The sequence below is a fragment of the Dipodomys merriami genome, unplaced genomic scaffold (assembly GCF_024711535.1).
Source record: "Dipodomys merriami isolate MVZ:Mamm:240054 unplaced genomic scaffold, mDipMer1.0.p SCAF_64, whole genome shotgun sequence".
NCBI classification, from domain to species: domain Eukaryota; kingdom Metazoa; phylum Chordata; class Mammalia; order Rodentia; family Heteromyidae; genus Dipodomys; species Dipodomys merriami.
The window spans coordinates 3239374-3259247 of NW_027206224.1; the positions used below are offsets into that span (position 1 = coordinate 3239374).

Here is a 19874-nt window from a genome sequence, read left to right on the forward strand (position 1 = left end):
GCCCGGCCCGGCCCAAACATTGTAGTTCAGCTAAGCTGAAGCCGCTGCGAGGCTGGACGACCCCGGCGCGCGGAGCTAGCGGGTGCAGGATCCATGGCGGGCGGGGAGGAGCACAGTGACGGGGAGCCAGTATCCGTGGTGACCGTGAGGGTGCAGTACCTGGAAGACACCGACCCTTTCGCATGTGCCAACTTCCCGGAGCCGCGCCGGGCCCCTACGTGCAGCCTGGACGGGGCGCTGCCTCTGAGTGCGCAGATACCTGCGCTGCACCGCCTGCTGGGGGCACCACTCAAGGTGAGGAGATTGCGAAGAAAAGCTGGGGTGATCTGGGTTCAGGTACCGCGCCTTACAGTGGGAGGTGCCTCTCCGGGAGAGGCTAGAGCGGGTGCTCTCCTGCCGGAAAGTCTTGGGCTGGGTCCGCTCCGCCGTTCTGCTCTCACGTTGAAGGGACCGGGCACCCTGGCTGCCCCTGGAAGTGAGCCTTCTCCCGGCCCCAAGAGGGGCTCGAGGCTCACCCTTGATTGCCAGGGCGGCTGCTGTGTAGGCTATAGCGGACCCCGGAGGCGAAGCCGAGATACCAGCTTCCACCTGCTTCAGGTAAAGGTGAGGGGCGGGACTTGGGGGAAGGGCGGAGCCAGGCGCTGGAGGTGTGGGCTGGGAATGGTGTCTGGAGGCTGAGTTGGGTGCTTGGCGGAGGGCGGGGGAGGGGGGGACGGGAGGCGTGGCTCCCCTGCAGGTGGGGACTCGGCCTGACAGTGCGAGCCGAGAAGACTACTCAGGGTGAGGGGCATCCCCCAGAATCCGCCAACCCCCATAGCCCCGGGCTACGCCGAGCACGGCAGACTGCATCAGTGGAAAAGCCCTTTGAGTCACCACCCCCATCACCCCGAACACCCGCCGCCGGTGGAAATCAGGGGGGCGGGCCCGGCTAATTTTGAAATACCAGCCTGCCCTAGTTTGCTGGCGCCCCGAGGCCGACTTTGCACAGTATGGAGAGGCCCTTTTCCAGATGGCCTGCCGGACCTCCTCTCCCCTCCCCTCCTGCTCGCCGCCCTCAGCCCCCCGCAGGCAGCCCTTTCCGGCGCGCTGTTTCCGGGCTAAGACTGAGAGGCGAGCACCCCTCCTCCTCCCTGCCCCGGGTTCCCCGCCTGCTCCGACCCGAGGTGAAGAAGGGTGGGACTTGGGGCTGCTGCCTCAGCTGGGCGCCGAGTTGCGCAAACATGCCCCCTGAGCTCGGGGTCTCCCCTGGAATGTGCCCTGGGAGCCGGGCCCCCCAGCCCGCATTCCTCGCGCTGCGGCCAGCCCCGCCTCCGAGCGCGGGCGGAAGGGCTCGGGAGACTATTATCCTGGGGAGTGGCGAGCGTCCTGTCAGAGCCCCTGCTTTCAAGCCACAGCTGGAAAGATGCAACACACCTCCAAAGTTTTGGTGCAGCCCCCTCTTGTCCTGTTCAGTTCAGTAGGGCCTGGTCTCATGTCCAGCCAGAGGTCACCCACCTGTCTCATTCAGTAGAGAAGGTGTGCTAAACAGAAAGAGGTGCTGCACTGAGATAGTTTTGCCTCCAGGCCCCTGGAACTCTGCAAAAATAAAGTTTGGAGCTCTTGTGAGAAGACCGTTTTCTTCCCAACCCCCTGCTCTAGAACTCCCTTCTTTTCCTACTGAAGCAGGCCTGGTAGATAAACTGAAGTAAAGAGCTCAGAATCCTCCCTTCTTCCTCATTTAGAAACCTGCATGTGCTTAGTTTGCACAAGGCCCCGGATTAGGATCCCTAGCAACACACACAGATAGAGAAAGAAAAAGCAGGCAAGCTTGGGCTGGGAGCATGGCTATCAATTGGTCCAGCACTTGCCTGGCCTGCTCCAGGCCTTGTCCAGCAATTTAGAAAGAGAGAGAAAACTTACACACACACACACACACACACACACACACACACACACACGTGCCTTACCCTATTCTCTGACCCCTAACTAAGGACATTATAGAGCTCCATAGAGAATGTGTTTAAGTTTACCACCCCAACTCTGTATATTTTGGTGTGACCAAATTTGAGATCTCCCACCTAGAGCACCTAGGATTGCCCCCTCCCCCCCGGGAGGATTTGTGGAAGGCACACTAAAGAACACTAGTTCTTGGAGCCAGAACTCCCTAGGGCTGACAGCTTTGCCAGTAATGGTCAGATGTACTGTGATGTGCTTGTCCCAAATATAAACTGTGACCACAGACCCAGAATAGAAGGCTAAACGAAGAGAGACTGAGAATAGGGCAGTAGCAGGGACATCAGTAAACTGAGGAAAGGGGTGCAGGGCTCTTCCTGCAGGAAATGCCAGCAGCTGGTTCTTCCCCTAGTACTATTAAGTGGGTGCCCCAAAGCACTTATATGACTCAGGTCCGCCTTTCTAGGCTTCTAGAAGGGAAACCCAAGCAGGCTGTGGGACAGAAATAAATAATGCTTCATCCTGTGTATGGTTATCCAGTAGAGGAGAGGTCACAGTCGAGAAACCTCTGCTCTCCCATGCTGGATACTGGCTTCCATCTTTCCTGCAGACCCTGCACTCTTCCTGGATATGTGCAGTGGCTGGCCCACTCTCTCCCTGGAGTTCCTTTCCCAATCCCTATTGGGCCTAGAGTTCCCCTTGGGAGCTCCCTTTTGAAACCATTCAGAGCTTGTCTGCCTGAGAAAGACTTGCTCATTTCCTCCAAGTCTAAGAGGAAGCTGCTAGCCACAGCCTGACTCATCTCCTGGCCTGGTTGATGAGGGGAGCCTGGCAGTGCCCTGGGCCAGGCCTAGTGTCCCCAGGAGAACTCAAGAGTGTCTTTCTCCTGTCTATGCTAAAGGTTTTTCTAGTCCCAGAACGTGCTCCTCATCCTAGGGAGAGGTAACCCTCTGGCATCTTTTCAGAGCTATTGATCCACCTTGCCTTTGGGGAAGGGCCTCAGAAGCCTCCCCTGAGAATCAGTCCTTGTCTAGTCTAGGCCAACTCTGACTTCTCCCTAGCTTTGGGCAGAGGAACCTGAAGTGCTTCTCTGACCTTAGAGCAAAAGCCAGAGCAACCTTTGACTGTAAAGATGACCCTTACATATCCTGCCGTTTCCAGCAACTTTGTTTCCCCAGACACCTGAGGCTAAAGATCAGAATAGGACAAAGATGGTGCTATGCCCGATATCCTGACCCTACTCCAACCCACTTTAGCCTCTGTTTACCCTCAGGGGCTCTTGTAATGTGCGTCTATTCCTGAGCTCCAGAAATAGATACCAACTGAAGGTGTCCCATAGAATTTTTTTTTTTCTGTGTCAAGGATCAAGCACAAGGCCAAGTGTGCTCTGTCATTGAGCTGCTTTCCCCCCTCCTAAGGACTCTTAAGGGGATGAACAGAACTCTCTGGTCTTCTGCTATTAGAGTCACTAGAAAGACTGTGAAAGATTAGGAATGAGAATAGGGGGTCTCTAAGCCTTCCTTGTGGCCAGCACATTCCACCATCTGGTCTTTTTGGGCAGCACCCTGGCGAGGGACCCCATGACCTAGGTGCTGCAAAAGGTAGACACTGTTAAGAGTGTGCAAGTTCCTTTGCTGAACTGGGAGGACCAGTTTGGGGTATTTGCAGAGTTGGGGAAGCTGAGTGGTGGCTGTCTCCAGCCTTTGGAAACACTGAAGAGCCAGCCCTAACTCCACCTCCCCTTCAGGGTTCCGTGGTGTACTTCCAAGATCCAAGCACCCAAGATCTAAATCAGTTAGGCCCTGATTCCATTCAAGGGTATGCTGCCTGGGGCAATTCACTGAATTTCTGAGCCTTGGTTTTCTCACCTGTAAAAAGATCTAGATATTAGGAGTCTAGTTATCTGGTACTGAGGAGGCATAACAAATTCTGATTTCCATTTCATCTCATCCAGGAAGATGTGGTCTAGCTGGAGATGGAGACACTTGATAGCAAGAAAGGATGGTCTTCTGAGCCGAGGGAAAGGCAGTAATTATTTCCTAAAATAAGAATCTTTAAGCATGTAATTCTTTTCCCATCTCCCTTGCACCTTGCATATTCATTCTCACCAGATTACACTGCTAGGGGGAAAAAAACTGGTGAGTACATGCCATGGTCCAATATTAAACTGTATGAAAGCAAAGCATGATGGTGCAAAGGCAGAAGACCCTGGATTTATTTATTTATTTGTTTATTTATGGTAGTACTGGAGTTGTTACTCAGGGCCTTGGGATTGCCTGCACTTGAACCACACTTCCGGTCCTTTTTGCTTTAGGTTATTTTTCACATAGGATTTGGCTTTTTGCCTGGGGCAAGACTCTTGCTGGCCAGGATGACCCACACTCACAAGTGTTTCTACTTGTTTTGGCTCAGGATAACTTTTTCTTTGTTCCCCACTGGCCTTTGAACCTCAGAAGGCTCATAGCTGGGATTAAAGGCATGAGCCACTGTGATCATGAATTTGAGGCTGGCCAGGGCTACATAACAAGACTCTGTCTTCAACATAAAATAAAACACATGAATCTATACGGGAGGGGACAGATAATGGTTCAGTGGTATAATGCTTGTCTCGTACACACAATGCTCTGAGTTTGATCCCTTGCACTAAGTAAAAAGAAAAAAAATTGGGGGGTAGTATTGGAGTTAGAACTCAGGGCTTCACAAGCTAGTTCTTGTACTATGTCCCAGCCCTGAATAAAAAATAATCATAATCATAACTAATGAGTTTAGGCTTTCAGAAGAGCCTGAGTGTGAGAGTAGTGGACCAGAGGCTGAGCCTGGGAAGAATGGGAATGTGGAATGGCTGTATCCCATGACAGAGACCAGAGAAGTGAGGAAGACAAGAGCAGGATGGAGCTAATCGCAGAGGCAGAGATTTGTGCTTGCTCAGGCCTGGCCCAGCCCCAGGGTGTGAGAAACAAGGACCAGAAATTTGGCTCTCAAAATGATGACCCCAGGAGGGGGACAGGAGTGTGAGGGATAAGCACCATCTTGCTGGCAGGAAGTCTCCTTTTTTGGCTGTTGTCCAGGCCCTAGCTTCCACTCTCTACTTTGGAGGCACTAAGCTGGATGCTATCCCTGGACCTCCTCACTGTAAATGGACTGCCAGGACTGGTCAGGAGAAGTGATGAAGAGGAAAGGACTTAAACTTGCTCAGCTGAGGAGCCTGGAGAGGTAGAGACTGAAGAGGCTGGAGAGGTAGACACTGAGCTTTCAGACTCCCTGCCTAAATGGTATCCTGGAAGGAGAAAGCCATTCTTGACTCAGCAGGGATGGAGCAGGAGCCCTCTCTATGCACATGTACAGCTTTGGCCAGTGCAGCCATATTTGATCTTATGCCTTGCTGTGTGAGTGGTTACCAGATGGAATCTGATCAAGTTCCATTGTTTACAGTGTTTATAGCAGTCCACCTCCCCCCATTCTTAGAGCCCATGAAAGCTGTGACTACATGTACTTGTTAGCTTTTTCTGTTTCTTTTCAGTACTAGGATTTGAACATAGGTCCTTGTACTTGCTTATCTTAGCTAGTACTCTACCTCCTGAGCCACACTTCCAACCCTGCTTTTTTTTTTTGTCAGTTGTAGGTCTTGAACTCTGGGCCTGGGTGCTGTCCCTCAGCTCTTCAGCTCAAGGCTAGCACTCTACCACTTCAGTCACAGCACCACTTCCAGTTTTCCGGTGGTTAATTGGAGATAAGAGTCTTATGGACTTTCTTGCCCTGGCTGGCTTTGAACTGTGATCCTCAGATCTCAGCCTCCTGAGTAGCTAGGATTACAGGTGTGAGCCACCAGTGCCCGGCTCCAGCCCTGTTTTTTGCTGGTTACTTTGGAGATGAAGTCTGGTAAACACTTCTCTCTGGCTAGCTTCAAACTTCCATCCACTAAAACTCAGCCTCCTAAGCCGGGCGCTGGTGGCTCACGCCTGTAATCCTAGCTACTCAGGAGGCTGAGATCTGAGGATCACGGTTCAAAGCCAGCCCGGGCAGGAGAGACCGTGAGACTCCTGTCTCCAATAAACCACCAGAAAACTGGAAGTGGTGCTGTAGCTCAAGTGGTAGAGCGCTTGCCTTGAGCTGAAGAGCTGAGGGACAGTGCCCAAGCCCAGAGTTCAAGCCCCACGACCGACAAAAAAAAAAAAAAAAAAAAAGAAAACTCAGCCTCCTGAATAGCTAAGGTTACCAGCATGAATCACTAGTACATGACTGTTTCAGAATTTTCTTTCTTTCTTTCCTTTCTTTCTTTCTTTCTTTCTTTCTTTCTTTCTTTCTTTCTTTCTTTCTTTCTCTTTCTCTCTTTCTCTCTTTCTCTCTTTCTCTCTTTCTTTCTTTCTTTCTTTCTTTCTTTCTTCCTCTCCCTCTCCCTCTCTCTGTCTCTCTCTCTCTTTTATTCCTTCTTTCTTTTTTGTGTCATTTGGGGGCTTGAACAGAGTTGGGTTTTTTGTTTTATTTATTTATTTATTTATTTATGCTGGTCCTGGGGCTTGAACTCAGGGTGTCTGAGCCTCTTTGTGCTCAAGGCTAGTGCTCTACCACTTGAGCCACTGTGTCACTCCTGGCTTTGAGTAGTTTATTGGAGATAAGCGTCTCACAGGGACTTTTCTGCCTGTGCTGGCTTCTAACTGCAATACTCAGATCTCGGCCTCCTGAGTAGTAGGACTACAGGCATGAGCCACTGGTGTCCTGCTCTTGAAGTTTCTGTCTTCTGTGTGGTAAAAGGAGGGGAAGGCAAGACATTATGGTTCCTGCTATGTCTTCTGCACCTAAAACCAGCCTGGTTCATGAATGTTTGGATAAACGAGCTGTTTTATATGTGATCTCTGAGGAGGAAGTTGTAACTCTGCTGGAAGTTTGTTCTTCTAGGGTCCCCAAATTCTCCAGTCCAAGGCACAAGGAGACGCAGCTGGAGCGCGAGGGGGGTGAGATGGGTAGGCTGTTGAGTCACTCTGTGGGTAAAGGGATCGGAGAAATGTGAGGATGCCCTCAGCTGCGCTGAGTAAGACGCACTAATTTTGAGGCACTGTTGCCTGTGACTAGTAGGGCCCCGGAGAAGATGACTCTGCTCTCTGGGAGGGGAAAGAGGCCAGGCCCGCCCAAGGCGCCCAGGGAAGGGCAGGCAGCCAGGCAGGAAGTGGGACAGAGAACAGGCTGGAGTGTTTGTCCTGTGTCCCATGTCCCAGGGCAAGGGGGGAGGGGAGTCACCCAAGGGCCCTATAAACTGCCAGGAAGGAGCCAGGTCAGGCTCGGAGGCCTGAGCAGGGGTGTTCAATAGAGACAAGGGTAGGAGCTGCACTCTTTCTCCCTGGGGAACAAGAGTAGTTGGAATCCCTTGGGTAAAGTCTATAGCAGGACAGAGCTGATAAAATAACAAGACAAATGACTTGCCTGATAGGGAGACCAGAAGACCCTCCTCCCTCCCGCTCCCTCGCCACCCCAGAGGTGGGCCCACTCTGGTCACAGCACCTTAAGGGTCAGTCACTCAAGCAGAAGAGACTTTGCTTAGCCCTCCCTGCACGGCAGCCCTGTGTCATGGGAGAAATGTCTGGAAGCTGTGCTGCCTAGAGTGTCTGGAGTCACTTCTTTATAAGTGCTTCACAAGGGGCCAAGCACCATACCTGGTAGGCGTGCAGTGGAACCAACCTTGAGGGAGGGAAACATCAGAAGTGTACATATGGATGGAGTATGTGCCCTCCTCTTACAATTGTAGGTTTCAAGCCATGGTGCTAGTGGCTTACATCTGTAATCCTTGTTACTAAGGAGGCTGAGATCTAGAGGATCATGGTTTGAAGCCAGCCCTCACAGAAAAGTCCTCCAGACTCCATCTCCAAAATAACCAGCAAAAAGCCAGGCTGGGGGTGTGGCTCAAATGATAGAACACACCAGCCAGGCAAGCATGTGGCCTTGAGTTCAAACCCCAGGGCTTACAAAAACAAAACAAAAAAACCCAAACCAACAACAAATGCAGGTTTTAGGATTCCATTGAAGACTAACTGGATCAGACCCCAAAATCTGAGGACTTGGTAGGACCTTGGCGCATTGTAACTAGCAGCCCCATTGGGAAGAGATCAAAGCTTCTGAGGCCTGGAGGGACAGGAGAGTCTAAAAATCAGTTCTACTCTCAGACACGTGGACTCACTGGATTTTGCTCCCCCCTGCACCTTCCCTGGGCTTTAATACTTCCTGGCTGCAGCTAATCACCCCACTCAACTGTAAGCTTCCTCAGAGATAGCAACTTCCTCTCCATGCCCCTTCCTCATTTATATTCACTAACAAACACTTGGTGACACCTACTCTGTACCAGGTGGTATACAAGCTAGACAGGCAGGGTGCCCGAATTAAGAGAACCCAGTTAAGGAGGAATGAGACTAGTATTGTTATAATGCCATAAGACCTATGGAGAGGATGCACAAACCAGAAATATGGTTCAGGAAGGCTTTGTAAAAATGGCATCCAATCTGAACACTAAACAGTAGGAGAATGTTAGCTGGGAGAGGAGATGGCAAGAGACAGGTGGGCCCTGCACATAGTAGGAGCTTGAGAAACAACTGCTGGAGTAATACACAGCCTCTCTGCCATACCTCAGGGTGTGTGTGTGTGTGTGTGTGTGTGTGTGTGTGTGTGTGTGTGTGTGTGTGTGTGTGTGTGTGTGTGTGTGTGTGTGTGTGTGTGTGTGTGTGTGTGTGTGTGTGTGTGTGTGTGTGTGTGTGTGTGTGTGTAACAACTGCTGGAGGAATACAGCCTCTCTGCCTTACCTCAGGGGCGTGTGTGCGCACGCGCATGGCTATCAAGTTTGAGTCCCATATCAGGTGGTTTCATTTCTTTGGGCCTCTGGTGAGGCTGCCAATCATGGCCAGAGTTCATTACAGACTATTAAATCTTGTGAACCAGGAAGTAAAGAGCAAGACTGAAGTGGTTGGGGTCCCCTATTTCCTTTCAAGGGCACCTAAGAGCCTCCTATGAAACCCCACATAGCCAGGTGCCGGTGGCTCACGCTTGTAATCCTAGCTACTCAGGAGGCTGAGATCTGAGAATTGAAGTGCAAAGCCAGCCTGCCTGGGCAAAAAGATCCGTGAGACTCTTATCTCCAATTAACCATCAGAAAACTGGAAGAGATGCCTTGAGCTGAAGAGTTGAGGGACAGCACCCAGGCCCAGAGTTCAAGCCCCATGACTGCCAAAAATAAAACCAAAAACCCACATCACAAAGGTTCCACTACCTCCCAATAGCGCCACCATGTGGATCAAGCCTTTAATGCATGAATTTTTAGGGGACATTCAATATCCAACTCTAGTCCCAGCCCTCACCTCTGCCTTTTGTCTCCAGCTGGAGGACTGTGCCCTACAAGTATCTCCCTCTGGATACTACCTGGATGCTGAGCTGTCACTAGAAGAGCAGCGAGAGATGCTGGAGGGCTTCTATGAGGAGATCAGGTCAGAGCTGGTAGGGCCAGGGAGCCCTTTCCCCTCCCTTTGAAAGGGTTTGGGCAAAGCCCTATCCTTGCCCCACCAGCTCAAGTGTCAGGAGCTGAGACATTTGATCTACAGCCTGGGCTATGGGTCACCTGCTTTCCCAGAGAACAGTGCCAGGGGAATCCCCAAGCCTGGCCAGTATAATCTACTGCCCAGGATGGAAGTAGGGGCTCTCACATACCTGAGATACCTGTGCTTGCACAAGCCCTCCTGTCTGACCAACCCTTGGGCCCTTGGAATAGCTGTTAGGAAGGAAGGAGTGGGGCCAGGGGTGGCTTGCAGGGTGGGACTCTGAAGAATGAATGAGCTGCTGACCTGGCTGCTTGATTTCAGCAAAGGGAGGAAACCCACCTTGATCCTGAGAACCCAGCTCTCTGTGAGGGTCAACGCTATCTTGGGTGAGTATGTGAAGGCTTCTGTGTTCAGCAGTCCCCACTATCCATCCCCCAGACCCCCATTAACGTAGGTGGCCTAGTTTCTTTGAGGCCTATGCTAGACATGGACAGAATCAATCAGAGCCCAGATGACCCCCCTGCTCTCCCCTAGCTCTTTCTAGAGCCAGAGCTGATGCCTTAGCTAGTATGTAATGATGATGGTGGTGGGGGTGGGGGGAGTCCAAAGCCAGGGAATGGAGGAGAGAGAAGTTTGAGATTACTAGAATCTTCTTTATAGTTGTGTGTCACTGGAAGAAGGTATCTGTGTCCCCTTGAGGGTTTCATGCTCACTCACTTCTTGCAGAAAAGTTGTACGGCTCCAGTGGCCCTGAGCTCCGCCGCTCCCTTTTCTCACTGAAGCAGATTTTCCAGGTGAGGCCCAGAGGTAGGGCTGAGGGTGGGTGTCCCACAGTGGGTGTCCTAAATTCCCTCATGGTACCTTTAGGAAGACAAGGACCTGGTACCTGAATTTGTACACTCAGAGGGGCTGAGCTGTCTGATCCGCGTGGGTGCTGCTGCTGACCACAACTACCAGAGCTACATCCTTCGAGGTTCGCCCTACTGTCCTGCTCCCCTGGTCACCTTTGCCTCCCCATTCCCAACTGACCTTTTCTTATTCCTGTGTTCCCAGCACTGGGCCAGCTGATGCTTTTCGTGGATGGGATGCTGGGGGTGGTGGCCCATAGCGAGACAGTGCAGTGGCTGTATACACTGTGTGCCAGTCTGGTAAGTAGCCCTTGCACACCCAGTCATGCATGCTTTTCTCATTGCTTCCTCCTGAGCCCAAAGTGGGCTGGAATGGACTGAGTCTGAGGCCCCTCAGCCTAAAAAAACTCTCCCAGGCCTGGGGCTAGAGCCCAAGTCTTTCTACCTAGATTTCTCTCTTGGTCTCGCCTCACGAGCTCTTCCACAGACATGGTCTGGCTTAAGCCCCTCTCACATGTGGTGACTTCTCTCCCTTCCCTCCAAGTCCCGCTTAGTGGTGAAGACCGCCCTGAAGCTGCTGCTGGTGTTTGTGGAATACTCTGAGAACAACGCGCCTCTTTTCATCCGGGCAGTCAACTCTGTGGCCAGCACCACCGGTCAGAGCCTGTCTATCCATCTCTCCTCCTCTGATTGAGAACCCTCTCTCCTCCCTGCCTGCCCCCTGACTGCTCCCATTTCTATGTGGTAGGTGCTCTTCCCTGGGCCAATCTGGTGTCCATCCTAGAGGAGAAGAATGGTGCTGACCCAGAGCTGTTGGTGTACACCATCACCCTCATCAATAAGGTGTGGGCTGGCGACCAGGTGCTGACTGAGTACCTGTGGGTCCTGACCTGTGGCCCCTACGAACCTCACCCTTGGCTTCCTGTGCTCTCCTTTCAGACGCTGGCTGCACTGCCTGACCAAGACTCCTTCTACGATGTGACAGATGCTCTAGAGCAGCAGGGTATGGAGACACTGGTCCAGCGTCATTTGGGCACCCCTGGTACAGATGTGGACCTGCGTACACAGCTTATGCTCTATGAGGTAGGCCAGATGTAAAGAAGTGCATTTCCCCAGCACCCAGTCTAACTACTGAACCTCAGATGCTTGCTTACATTCTGGCCACCTCCATTAGAGTGCCCTTCGGTTGGAGGATGGGGACATGGAGGAAGCAGCAGCAGCAGCTGCAGCAGGTGGCCGGCGGGAGCGGCGAAAGCCGTCTTCAGAGGAGGGCAAGAGGAGCCGCAGATCTCTGGAAGGGGGTGGCTGTCCTGTGCGTGCTCCAGAAGCCAGGTAAGTAAGGGCCTGGGTGGATGAGGAGTGAATGGCCAGGTTTGGCCCTGTCTGCTGACAGGCCTTGCCTCTAGCTCCACAGGCCCTGCCTCCCCAACTGGCCCTGCTCCACGGACAAGCCCCACCTGCAGCTCTGCAAGCCCTGCTTCTGTTATCACCTCGGTGAACCTCTTTCCTACCATTTCCATGGCGTCCCCAGTGGACAGCTCCTGTGAGAGAAGCATCTACAAGTAAGGAGGGAGAAAGGGGTGACCCCCAATGTCCTATCTCCAGCTGTCCCTCCACTTTGCCCCTCCATGGGCCCTCAGCCTCCTCTGCCCAAACGCGTGCTTTCTCTCTTTCCAGACTTCACCAAACTGCTCCCATTTGGTAAGTGACTGCTAGGGGGTGAGGTTCGGCTGTGACTGGACCTCCTCCTGTGGCTTTTCTTTATCTCCTTCCATTGTTCCACCTGCCTTTGCCTCTTGTCATCTGTCTCCCTGTAGCCTCCCATCTCTGTTTCTCTCTCACTCCTGATCACTGCTGCACCCTGTCCAGCTTCATGTCAGTCTTCCATTTCCAGTTTCCCCATATCCTGCTACCCTCATCCCTCCTCTCCCTCCCTGTAGCTGGGAAGGAACCCTTTCCAGCTCTGTGTGGGTTCAAACAAATGGGCCTTGGGCTGGAACCAGCACCATAGTTACCATCTCTTCCTCTTATCCCCTTACCCAGCACCCCTGAGAGCCCACCTGTCCCTCAGTCCCCTATGGGGCAGGTCAGGCTAGAGTAAGTACAGAAGCCAGCCTGCCAAACCTGCCTTGTGCTCAGGGCTTCAGCATTGCTGCTCCAACAGGGATTTCATATGTCTTCTACTACCATAGCTGGGGGGGTGGGGGGGTAGAGAGAGGAGGCGGGGCAGCCTCTTGGCTCCTCCCTCTTCCAGTCTTTAGTAACCCCCAAACTAAGCACTAAGAAGCATCCCACTGTGGTCATAGAGGTCCTTATGCTTCTAATAATATCTTAACAACTTAGGCCAGAGATGGGGAGTTGGGAGTAGGGCAGGGAGGTGATCTAGGGTGCTGTGTGGTGTGGAGGGCAATAGAGCAACCTAAGGCGAAAAGAAAGGCAGAGACTGAAGGCCAGCAGAGGTTAGAGAGGCCAGAAAGAAACACTGGATCACATTCATTATTTCAACATAAACAGTGCCTGCCACTTCCCAGGTGTGCTTCTAACATAGCTTCCAGAAGCTGCCAGACAGGCCAAGAGGGAGAGAGTATGATGTGCCCATTGTGATAGCTGTCCCCTTCCTATGGTCTGAATCAGGACAGTAAACACAAAGGTTGCAAGTAGATGCTAAGTACATCTCCCTGTACTTTGGCCTAGGATTGCTGGATTGGTAGTTAATTCTCCCCATAAGAAGACTGAACAGAGGCTGGCTTGGGGTGGCAGGGGTCTGCTCAGTGCATGGACTGTTCCCTGTGCCTGTGTGTGCCTGCAATTGAGGGCAGTGCCTAGGAGTTCAGCAAGGCATGTGCATCACCTTGGGCTAGGCTTGTGTCAGACACTGTCACTGACAAGTACTTCCCCTCAGAGCCCGGTTCCTGGAGAATGTGGCAGCAGCAGAAACTGAGAAGCAGGCTGCACTGGCCCAGGGCCGGGCAGAGGCACTGGCTGGGGCCATGGTGGATGAGGCTGATGGGTCCTCAGGTGAGTAGTTTGTAGGTACAATGCCCTGTTCTTTCTTGCCCCACAGAAGGCATGAGGCTGACAGCTGCTTTCTTCTTGCTAGGTACCCGGGAACTATGGGATTCCCCAGAGCCAGCCCCTGTACCCAGAACACCCCAGAGCCCTGTATCCCGAATCCTACTCCAGGCTCAGCGGAGTCTTGAGCCAGAGGTCCCGGAGCCACTGATTCCATCAAGCCCCAAGGCTGAGCCCATCCATGATCTCCCTACCCGTGTACCCAAGCTGTGCATTGGGGACCTAGACTTCTCAGACCTGGGGGAAGATGAAGACCAGGACACGCTAAATGTGGAGCCTGTGGAAGCTGGAAAAGGGATCCCACCCCCACCTCCCTTAATCTCTGGAGGCCCCCCACCTCCTCCTCCACCACCTCTCCCACCCATCAAAGGACCCTGCCCACCCCCCCCACCGCTGGCTGCCCCTCCTCCCCACTCAGCTCTTGATGGTCCAGCCATCCCCACCAAGAGGAAGACAGTAAAACTTTTCTGGCGGGAGCTAAAGCTGGCTGGGGGACAAGGGGGCTCTGGAAGCCGCTTTGGACCCTGCTCTACCCTGTGGGCCTCCCTGGAGCCTGTCACTGTAGATACAGCACGGCTGGAACATCTGTTCGAGTCTCGAGCCAAGGACATACTACCCTCCAAGGTAAACGTCCTAAAAGTGGGAGGAATGAGCTCAAAGGACTGAGTCCTTGGAGCTAGTCCCTGATTTCTCCATATGGGGAGAGCTGAGGCCAACAATGGAAAGGAATTTGTCTAAGAGGTTCAGTAAGAGCCTTCACTAGAAGCTCAAGGCAGCTCAGTACCTTACCTGTCCTATATCACCAGTTCTGGGATCACTGGGCCATTTAGAGGATGTTGGAGTTGCTTGTTGAGATTATTGCCCCAGCTAGTCCCTTCATTGTGCTCTGCCCTTCCCCTAACCTTGCAGAAAGCTGGTGAGGGCCGCCGGACAATGACCACAGTACTAGACCCCAAGCGCAGCAACGCCATCAACATTGGCCTAACCACGTTACCACCTGTACATGTCATTAAGGCTGCCCTGCAAAACTTTGATGAGTTTGCAGTCAGCAAGGATGGCATTGAGGTAAGGACACGTGACCCTTCAGATGTGAAAAGGGAGATGGAAAGCCTGGCCCTGTCCTTTGATCAGTGAGTGTTTCCGATCAGCACTGGTGAACATGGGCCTGCCATTTCTGCTGGGATTCCCCTAGAACCTGAGGCATCTCCCAGATGCCTGAGCTAATGCCCAAAGCCTCAGGCCAGTAATAAGGGGTGATGGTTGCATCTTCAGAAACTACTGACCATGATGCCCACGGAGGAGGAAAGGCAAAAGATTGAGGAAGCCCAGTTGGCCAACCCTGATCTACCGCTGGGCCCAGCTGAGAATTTCTTGATGACACTTGCCTCCATTGGGGGCCTGGCTGCCCGCCTACAACTCTGGGCTTTCAAGCTAGACTATGACGGCATGGAACGGGTATCTGCATTGTGGAGTGGGATAGGTGGTGGGGATAGGTGAATGATAACCAGGTATTCTAAGCACCCCGGGTCTCCCATAACAGGAAATCGCAGAGCCACTGTTTGACCTGAAAGTGGGCATGGAACAGCTGGTGCAAAATGCCACCTTCCACTGCATCCTGGCTACCCTGCTGGCTGTGGGCAACTTCCTCAATGGCTCCCAGGTGAGTGAAAGAACACGGAGACGAGGGATCAGGGCTCCAGAGTGAGCCAGCCCCAGGCTCATACGGTGTCCTTTCAGAGCAGTGGCTTTGAGCTGAGCTACCTGGAGAAGGTATCAGAGGTAAAAGACACAGTACGCCGGCAGTCCCTGCTATACCATCTCTGCTCCCTGGTGATCCAGACACGGCCTGATTCCTCCGACCTCTACTCAGAAATCCCTGCCCTGACTCGCTGTGCCAAGGTTAGCATCAGCCAGAGATTCCAAGACTAGCCAAGGCTTGAGGGAGCACAGCTCCCTGGGCTGGCTCCTCCTCTTCTCATTTGCTCGGATGTGCCAGGGCTTGCTCAGGCTACAGGTGTGTCAATTGTATTCCCTGCCACAGATGTTTTTTTTCTTGGCATAGCCATGCCTATAGTCTTGGGGTCTGTTTAGCTACCATTTCCTCCAAGAAGCCTTCCCTGTTCACTAGTGGATCAAATGGACTTGTATGTTTCTTATGTCAAACTGTGAGCTTTTTGTTTTGAGATGTGTCTCAGTATGTGTTGCTCAGGTTTCACTCTTGCCTCAGCCTCCTTCCCAGCCTGAGCTTTTGAAAAGCATAGGCTGAACTTCAGCTGTGTCTCTAGGGCCCAGGCTGGTCGGCTCCATACAAGCTATCTTGACCCCAGGCAGTGTCTCATCTATGGAGGGACAGCATATCTACCTACTTTCTTTTCCAGGTGGATTTTGAGCAACTGACAGAGAACCTGGGGCAGCTGGAACGCCGGAGCAAGGCAGCTGAGGAGAGCCTACGGAGCTTGGCTAAACATGAACTAGCCCCAGCTCTACGCGCCCGCCTCACCCATTTCCTGGCCCAGTGTGCCCGCCGTGTTGCCATGCTGAGGGTGGTGCACCGCCGAGTCTGTAACAGGTAAGGCATGGGCCCAGGGAGAGAGGACGGCTGCCGCCATCTCTCAGACACCAAGCAGGATTCACGGTCACCTCAACTCACCTAGGTTCCATGCCTTCCTGCTCTACTTGGGCTACACTGCACAGGCAGCTCGGGAAGTGCGCATCATGCAGTTCTGCCACACGCTGCGAGAGTTTGCACTTGAGTATCGGACTTGCCGAGAACGGGTTCTACAGCAGCAGCAGAAGCGGGCCACGTACCGGGAACGCAACAAGACCCGGGGACGCATGATCACAGAGGTGGATGTCTTTTTAGGTCTTGACTGCCATTCCCACAGTTCCCCTCCCCTGATCCCAGCTCATCTTTCTCCCTTCTCCAGACAGAGAAGTTCTCAGGGGTGGCTGGGGAAGCCCCTAGCAACCCATCTGTTCCAGTGGCCGTGGGCAGTGGGCCAGGCCGGGGTGATGCTGACAGTCACGCCACTATGAAGAGTCTGCTGATCAGCAGGCCTGAGGACACCACACATAGCCGCCGCAGCAGAGGTACGATTCATAGCTGATGGGGGAAAATGGGTTCTTGGGCCACCCTGACTTCACTTTGCTGTCTGGTCTCCCTCAGGCATGGTCCAGAACAGTTCCCCAATCACACACCCAGCAGTGGGGTCCTCTACTGCACCTCCTGAAGAGCCCTCAGGCTCCAGTTTACCCAGTGACACATCCGATGAGATTATGGACCTGCTGGTGCAGTCAGTAACCAAGAGCAGTCCTCGTGCCTTAACTGCTCGGGAAAGGAAACGTTCCCGTGGCAACCGCAAGTCTTGTGAGTACCCCAGCCCCCACCCCAAGCCCACCACCTTAGACCCATAGATCACTCCAACCCTGCTTTGTCCCTGCAGTGAGAAGGACGCTGAAGAGTGGGCTTGGAGACGAACTGGTGCAGGCACTGGGACTGAGCAAAGCTCCTGGCCTGGAGGTGTGAAGGGGCTGACTTCAGGATACCTGGCTGGATGCTCTTGCAGTATGAGATACTAGAGTGAAAAGGGCTCTGCGCAGCAATCTGGTCCCAGAACCCTGTGTCCATGGGCCAGTGCCTTGAGCAGTATTAGGATGTATGTGGAGATGTGTGTGTGTGCGTGCGTGTGTGTGTGCGTGCGTGTGTGTGTGTGTTTGTGTGTGTGTGTGTCCATTTCCCTACTCAGGGAGAAAAATAAAGTTTTCCTACTTAGTCAAGAGTACTTTCTTCTTTCCAGTTTCTCACAAAGCTGGGCCTGTAGCCTTGTCCTTCATCATTGCCACACAGCCATTAGCCATATTGTAAGTCATTTATTTAACAATCCTATGCTGTAGGCCGCTTATGGCCCTTGGACTAGGCCCTCATAGCTCCAGGCATGAGAGGCATATATCCTGAGAGAGCTAGCCAGTGCCTAGCAGCCTGTGGCCACATCAATGGCTATAGCCGTTTCATCTGCCGCCGCTCCTGTCGGCGCTGCCGTTTCTCATTTTGCTCTGGTGCTGGTGAGCCACTGTCTGCTGTGAACCAGGGTCCCAACACATTTACCCACAAAAGGTAAAGGGCCCGGCCAGGAGCCTAGGGGAGAAAAGGTAACTTGAAGCTAGGTAAAAAGAAGGAAGACTGGGAAGGGTTTACATGCTTAGAGGCTCCTCCAGACTACGCACCAGAAGCCAGAAGGACCAGATGTACAGGGAGAAGCAGCTGAGAACCTGCACAATGGCTGTCAGTAGAATCACATCTTTAAGGTGCCTGTGGATAGAAGAGAGGCTGCCAAAGACAGTAGGTGGGCCCATTTGGCTCCCTTCCACTCTACTCAAGTTGTAAGTAGCTGTGGTCTTGGGCCCTCAGGTTCCAGAGCCCCAGTCCTGGGGCCGCTCACCTGGGCTGGCGGTGGGGGACACTCACTCTGCCATGCCCTGCTCCATGTTGAGGTCCATGCCACCATCCATCAAGGCCCCATCCTCAGAGAAGGCTGCCCGAGCCATTGAGCTCATAGAGTGGTAGCTGGCCCCATACACTGCCAGACTAAAGCCCAGGGCCATCTGCAGACCAAAAACAGGGGTATCAAAGGGCAGCCACTGACCCTACACTCAATTACCTTCCAGGGATGCAAACACTTACCCAAGCCCAAAATGAGGCAGATGAATAGAAGAAGACCAAGGTTACAAGGCAGTAAATGGCCTGCAAACAAAGAGAGAGTCAGGTTTGAGTTGAAAGCTTATCTCCAAACTACAAACTTCTTTCAAGATTCTCTCAACTCTGACCATGAATTAAGCCAGGCTTTGGGAGAAGCTAGGTAGTTCTGGGGTAGAAGGAAGGGCCCTGCTTCCTGACTTTAAATAATCAGATTTGACTCTCAAAGCCAAGTCTGCCTGTGTACCTGGGGTGGGAAGGGCAACCATTTTCTTTTCTTTTTCTTTTTTTGTCAGTCATGGGGCTTGAATTCTGGGGCCTGGGCACTGTCCCTCAGCTCTTGAGCTCAAGGCAAAGTGCTCTGCCATTTGAGCCAAAGCGTCACTTGTGATTTTTTGGTGGTTAATTAGAGATAAAGAGTCTCAGACTTTCCTGCTTGGGCTGGCTTTTCATCATGATCCTCAGATCTCAGCCTCCTTGGTAGCTAGGATTACAGGTGTGCCACTGGTACCCGACACGTTTTTCTTAATTTTTATTTTTTGTTTGGATTTACTTTCACTAATTAGCACTTTTTCTCTGTGCCCGAATCCTTTCTCATTCCTGTGTGTTTTTTGGGATGAGAGGAGTATCCTGAATTGAATCAGGGTAAGTGACACAGTACTGAACTAAAGCCCTGCTTTTCTTTTCTTTTTTTTTTTTTTGAGACAAGAGAAGAGCCTTTGCTGCCCAGGATGTCAGAAAACTCTTGATCATCCTGCTTCCAGGCTCCCAAACAGCTATTACAGGCATGCACCATCACATCTAGCCTCTCCTCCATACTTTTTTTTTTTTTTAAATGTTCTTTGCTGGAGCTTTGGCCATATAAGAGTATTTGCATTCAAGTGCACCTGGGAGCTCCCTTCTTGGGGCAAAATAGTTTTCCTAGCTAATCCAAGGGCCTTTTCCTCTTTCAAGGTCGCCACTAGGCTAGGCCTGTAGGAAGAAATAGAACAGAACTATCTCCCGGTTCTATACGGTACAGCTATTAGATGGTGTCCATACTCATCAAACAGGCTGATGACTGTGGAGCTATGAATAGAAGAAAGGAGGCAATTACTTACGTTGGCCCCTAGAATGATCCGCAGGTAGAACTTTAGGGTTTCTCTATTCTCTTCATATATCTGCTTCTTCCCTCTAGTGCCCACCTTGCCTTTGGGCTGTAGAGGGGTGATAAAATGCTGTCAGAGCTATTCTCAGTCATAGTCCTCCTCACTCCCCGTACCAACTTGGCTAGCTACCAAGTTCCACCTGCACCTCAGCGAGATCCTCCTCATGCTCAAACGGTCCCCGGGATGTCCACCCTTCTTCCAAGCGTGTCTAGAGCTGACATCCATCTTTACAGCACTCTGCTATGATCGTCTCCTGCTCACCCTGAAACAATCCAATTTGGGCTAATACCTTCTCTAGCTACCCTGGTAAAGTCCAGCTTTTGGCTGGAGGCACTCCCTGGGTGGAGGTGAACGGCGCCCCTCTCCAGCCGAGGCTGGAGTAGCTCTACTCTGGTCTTTCGCCGCCATCTCCGTTCCCCAACACCCTCACTCTACTACAATCGGCCATTGGATGGCGCCCCTTCTGACCCACTTCAAATTCCTCTTCACTCTCCTAGCCCCGGGAGCGTTTTGCTGATGTGAACCCCTCCCTAATTTCCTCCTTACCGCCATGGTGCAAAGCAAGTACCCAGTCAGAGAAACAAGAGCGGGAGGCTGACACCACAGTCACTGGATACCACATCGGCAGACCATGCACTTCCGGTGCAGACCAACGCCGTCAGGATCT

The 19874-nt window shown here is 52.4% G+C and overlaps 2 protein-coding genes across 5 annotated transcripts; one reads left to right on the forward strand and one right to left on the reverse strand.

The window, feature by feature from the left end:
• The first annotated feature begins 25 nt into the window (after positions 1-25).
• Positions 26-17138, forward strand: LOC138815417 (FH1/FH2 domain-containing protein 1). Of its 2 annotated transcripts, XM_070004804.1 has the most exons (22): positions 26-294; positions 9289-9395; positions 9768-9832; positions 10173-10240; positions 10314-10419; positions 10500-10594; positions 10839-10950; positions 11043-11137; positions 11234-11377; positions 11469-11626; positions 11701-11856; positions 13197-13312; positions 13395-13990; positions 14276-14431; positions 14639-14821; positions 14907-15026; positions 15104-15265; positions 15745-15935; positions 16021-16213; positions 16294-16456; positions 16533-16733; positions 16810-17138. In XM_070004804.1, exons 1-22 carry the CDS (start codon positions 94-96, stop codon positions 16890-16892), a joined length of 3471 nt encoding a protein of 1156 aa, XP_069860905.1. In that variant the 5' UTR covers positions 26-93; the 3' UTR covers positions 16893-17138. The 2 variants fall into 2 exon arrangements, with proteins under 2 accessions (XP_069860905.1, XP_069860906.1); XM_070004805.1 differs by lacking the exons at positions 16533-16733; positions 16810-17138 and having other exon boundaries at positions 16061-16213; positions 16294-16378.
• A 78-nt stretch (positions 17139-17216) lies between these two features.
• Positions 17217-19866, reverse strand: LOC138815418 (transmembrane protein 208). Of its 3 annotated transcripts, none has more exons than XR_011368316.1 (6): positions 19754-19866; positions 19160-19255; positions 18048-18107; positions 17806-17968; positions 17591-17675; positions 17217-17501 (listed from the first exon to the last, which is right to left on the reverse strand). XR_011368316.1 is itself a non-coding variant. In XM_070004806.1 (6 exons), the coding sequence occupies exons 1-6, from the start codon at positions 19757-19759 to the stop codon at positions 17364-17366; spliced, it is 522 nt and encodes a 173-aa protein (XP_069860907.1). In that variant the 5' UTR covers positions 19760-19866; the 3' UTR covers positions 17217-17363. The 3 variants fall into 3 exon arrangements, 1 of the variants encoding a protein (XP_069860907.1); XR_011368317.1 differs by having other exon boundaries at positions 17591-17693; XM_070004806.1 differs by having other exon boundaries at positions 17832-17968.
• Positions 19867-19874: the final 8 nt, after the last annotated feature.